The sequence below is a fragment of the Morone saxatilis genome, unplaced genomic scaffold, assembly GCF_004916995.1.
Source record: "Morone saxatilis isolate NCDOM2014 unplaced genomic scaffold, NCSU_SB_2.0 Contig12, whole genome shotgun sequence".
Lineage (NCBI taxonomy): Eukaryota > Metazoa > Chordata > Actinopteri > Moronidae > Morone > Morone saxatilis.
The window spans coordinates 24,443,259-24,447,562 of NW_023339674.1; the positions used below are offsets into that span (position 1 = coordinate 24,443,259).

The window sequence follows — 4,304 nt, forward strand, 5'->3', positions numbered from 1 at the left end:
CTTCAATAGTATCCAGTCAAGCATATAGTATTGCTTTAAACTAACCTTTACCAACTGCAGATGGCATGTTTTCAAATGTTAGATAATGTTGATGCACATCCATTACTCCTTGTATGATGCTATATTTTATTGGAAAATTGCAATACTTCATTAAAGTGGAATAAAACAAACATGAATGTTCTTTGAGCTCTGGTTTCATACCTTCATTCATACCAAATGATAATTGCGTCTATAAAATGCACTGCATTGTGGGATATTAAAAAAACAGGACTGGACCCAAAGGCAAGAACTGTTGAGTATCTGTAAATCATTTTATAGGGAGTATGGTCTAGACCTGCTCTATTTGTGTCCTGAGATAACTTTTTTGTTATGAATTGGTGCTATACAAACAAAATATGTAAATACACGTTTTTAATAATTATCAAAGTCTATGGAGACTAGCCTTTGTTCCGTGTTCTGAGTTATAACCATACTTCCCTATTCTTCCCTTCTGCATTTGCTGTTCATACTGTGTCCCAAATGGAGGCGTAAGCCCTTGCTGTTTCACTTTTAGATTTTCATGATCATCAATTAATTGGTTTACTTTGTAAGCTGATTAAATTGATTGGTTTCTCATAAGATCCTTCAATGTTAAAAGTAAAGTTAAACTATATTATATTAATATATATAATATATATATATTATAGCTTCCACACTCGCAATTCCACCTCTACTTGGTTTAACCCTGTATATGAAAATGACTTAAGGTGAAAATACACAGGACTATGCTATTCTATTGAAAGCAATTCAACATGGATGTTGGTCAAGTGTGCACAGTAGCCCTCCCGACAATTTTCTCCATTTAGGTAGCCCTCACTCTCACAAAAGTGGGAGAACCCTGATCTATATGACTACATAAACAAACAAGACCATGAGCTGGAACACTGACTATTTCTACTGTTTTTCTTAATGCCTGCCACCGGGCTGGACGTGGTCAGATCATATGAAGAGGCGGTGGAAACACTACACCTTTTGTCCACAGGGGCTGCCAGAATCCACACAAAATGAAAGTTCCCTGTTGCTGCTTCAAATATAGGTTATTAAAAATGAATGTAAAATACAAAAAACAACAACATTGAGACTTTAAAAAAAAAGATTTTAACATGCCTCGGTCATTGTTGAAATTGCGGCCAAAAAGTGATTTCAGAACGAGCAATGGGGTTTAATGAAGATGAGTCTCTATATATGTCACCATACAGTATCTGCTTTACTAATGGACACTGAAGTTATCAATTGCCACTACATGCTTTTACACACTTGACCTTTAAACTGTCAAGTGTTTAAAGCATCTCTGCAGTTTAAAGCATAAGAGACAAGAGGATCTTTTGACCACTTGTTAAGGAGAAATTAGCATGTGCAGAATAATTGCGCTCAATCAAACGCGTTTCTATTTTATGCAATATCTGTACTTGATTGTGAAATATGAAGACATGCAGAATCTGCATATGAACCAGACTAATATTTCCAGCTTACAGGACTTGTCAGTTTTTATACTTCAGTGGAAATAGCTTCTCTCCGAGGATCACTGAATGACACTTCTTAAGTTGTCACTGGAAGGCTGAGGTGGCCTAGAAAACTGAGCGATGCTGGTGGCTGTCCCTTGAGACTGCCTGTTTCTCTCACTGCGCTTGACAGTTTTTGTCTCTGACATGCAAGGGCACCGTCAGGACGATCGCAGCAGCTGCTGAGACGACACTGTTTGAAAATTAGTAAAGCAAATGGCCGAATATCTCCAAGATGGATACAATTAGCAAAATATTGAGTTGGGATAGTCTGATGTAGGGAGGGAGGCATTCTTTTTTCACCATTCAGTCAGCCAGGGAACGTGTTCAACAAGAGTTTCTATTAACATATAACTCTCTGGATCATGTGAGATCTCCAGATGTCCTTGAGGGGACTTCCCTTGCAGAGTTTCATTTTACTTATGAGCAATGCCACTGTGGACTTTCACTCACATCAAGCTGTTACATAATGTTCTGCAACACTTTCCCAGATGAGAATAACCAGGGCAGCATCATATCAAATACTGATCTGTGATTTAATGACATGAATTGCAGTGATTCATCTTAGTGAATGATGGTAAAGCACAAAACACACAAGCATGACTTATCCTGAGATTACTTGCATGTAGCAATATATATAGGAACAACATGAGACAGAAGAAACAAGGATGGAGACTGTAAATGTATTATGTAATGTAAGCTGGTAATAAAGTTTTACAGCCTCAGAAACAGCCTCTTTTGAATGTATGACTGTACCAGCTGTATCATGGACGTGGTTGCTACAGCAACGGGGATCAGGAGGATGGTTGATTCTTGTCGAGCCGTCGAGCATCAAGTGACTTTATGATTCATTCTGAAAACCCTACACAGCAACACCTGCGACTTACCACCAACGCATATGCAACACGAAGGTCAAATGATAAAGTAGTATAAGCAATAATAATAATAATAATAATCAGTCGCATCGCCTCTTATATCTACCGGTAAGATCCGAGTGTAGGCTGTGAGGATGTACACAGACAGAGCCGGGGTAGATTCCCAGTTCGACTTTACACCGGAGTGAAGAGGGATTTCCCAGAAGCTTACCTGAATGTACAGAGGCTTTCTGAAGAGCCCCCATGGAAACAGATCTCTTGCCATGGCAAATGCAGAACATCTCACAAAAGCTGCTGAGGGTAGAATTTCGGCGTCCACTTCATACGTTTATCAGGCAACGCCTACCGGACTAAGCTTGGACATGTTCCAAAATGTAAAAGCTCACTAATTCCGTCGGCAGCACTGTGGATGTGCGTCTGGATGCAGCGAGGCGGCAGACTGAGCCGCGCCGCCGTCTGCAGCGAAGTGAGCCTCATATTGGACCATGCTCTCCACTGGGCCGTTCTGACCAATTAGAGGAGGAGGATGGGTGGCAAAACAGTTTTTCACCTTTTGATGTTCATTTAAAAAAACTCAGCTTACCTGCTGACTGTATGCTTTTTAAAAATCTCACGTCTTCAACTTCTTTTCTTTTTTTTTTAACAACCTCAACAATTTTAGACTAACCCTGTATAGTGAACGACGCATTGTAATTTATCAAATAAAGATTCAACATACGTTTAGGTGACAGCCAATTTGGTTATGTTCCAGCTTTATTTACCATTTTATATGTAAAAGCTTATTTTATCATTCAATTGACAAAGATTTCACATGAAGTTAACAGATATAAAACAATCATTAGAAAGTATTGCATTAATTAAAGTAAAGTTGTGGACCATGAAACCAAAACAAGAGGAAGTTCACATTTATATATCAGGTTACACCTAAACACATTTTACACTTCCTTAAAGCTGCTTTAGGGAGTTAATATTATGGGTAAGGTAATATTATGTTATTTATTTATTTATTTATTTAGCAGCTAAAGAGCCAGATATTTCACTCAGGAGTTAATGGAAACCAAAACAGATCTAAAAGGAGAGTGAATGATGGTCTCCAAATGAATTTGATATAACAGTGTCTTACATAAAGTTATCAGTGTAAAATGGCTGATACAGAGTAGCCTATGTGATGTTATTAATCTTAAAATGTATCTAAAATAAAGATAAAATTGTGATTTAGCATGATGTACAGCTTTAGGAGGGCAGTCTGTCTCATTGGGACGTGTCAGCAGAGGAGGAGGATAGAAAATAAGAAGCCGTCAGCTCTAAAGTGGGATCATGAATCACCTCATACTGCTTTTACTTTATATTTTATTATTTTTATTATATATTTATATATTATTCGTTATATTCTATTTGGTTTAGCCTCATATCCGTATTTAAAGCATGCATTTTCTTCTGTCACATCTTTAAAGTAGGGGAGCAAAGGAACAGAACAGCCTCTTTTTTATGTGCTCAGATGACACGGATTTGCTTATTAATATGACAGATGAAAAGCACAAATACCCATCATACTTGGTCCATAAGTATGGACCATTTGGACTACCTGAAGTTTGTAATATTTCTAAAGGCTTCTGTGGGATGTAAATGGTAAATGGACCTGTACTTGTATAGCGCCTTTCTAGGGGGATTTCTAGTCTTCTGACCACTCAAAGCGCTTTTACACTACATGCCATATTCACCCTTTCACAAACATTCACTCAGTCACTCAGAACAGAAACTAATGCATTTCATACACATTCACACATGTGATGAATGCCATCGGGAGCAATTCGGGGTTCAGTATCTTGCTCAAGGATACTTCGACATGTGGCACCAGGAGCCCGGGGATCAAACCAACAACCTTCCG

At 38.2% G+C, this 4,304-nt stretch overlaps 1 protein-coding gene across 2 annotated transcripts in view; it reads right to left on the minus strand.

Annotated features, from left to right (window-relative positions):
- LOC118322235 (divergent protein kinase domain 1A-like) overlaps positions 1-2,681 on the minus strand; it is a 9,252-nt gene extending 6,571 nt beyond the window's left edge. For both annotated transcript variants that reach the window (XM_035653862.1, XM_035653863.1), the window contains exon 1: positions 2,628-2,681. In XM_035653862.1, coding sequence (XP_035509755.1) covers positions 2,628-2,681 — 54 coding nt within the window. The remainder of the gene's footprint in view (positions 1-2,627) is intronic.
- Positions 2,682-4,304: the final 1,623 nt, after the last annotated feature.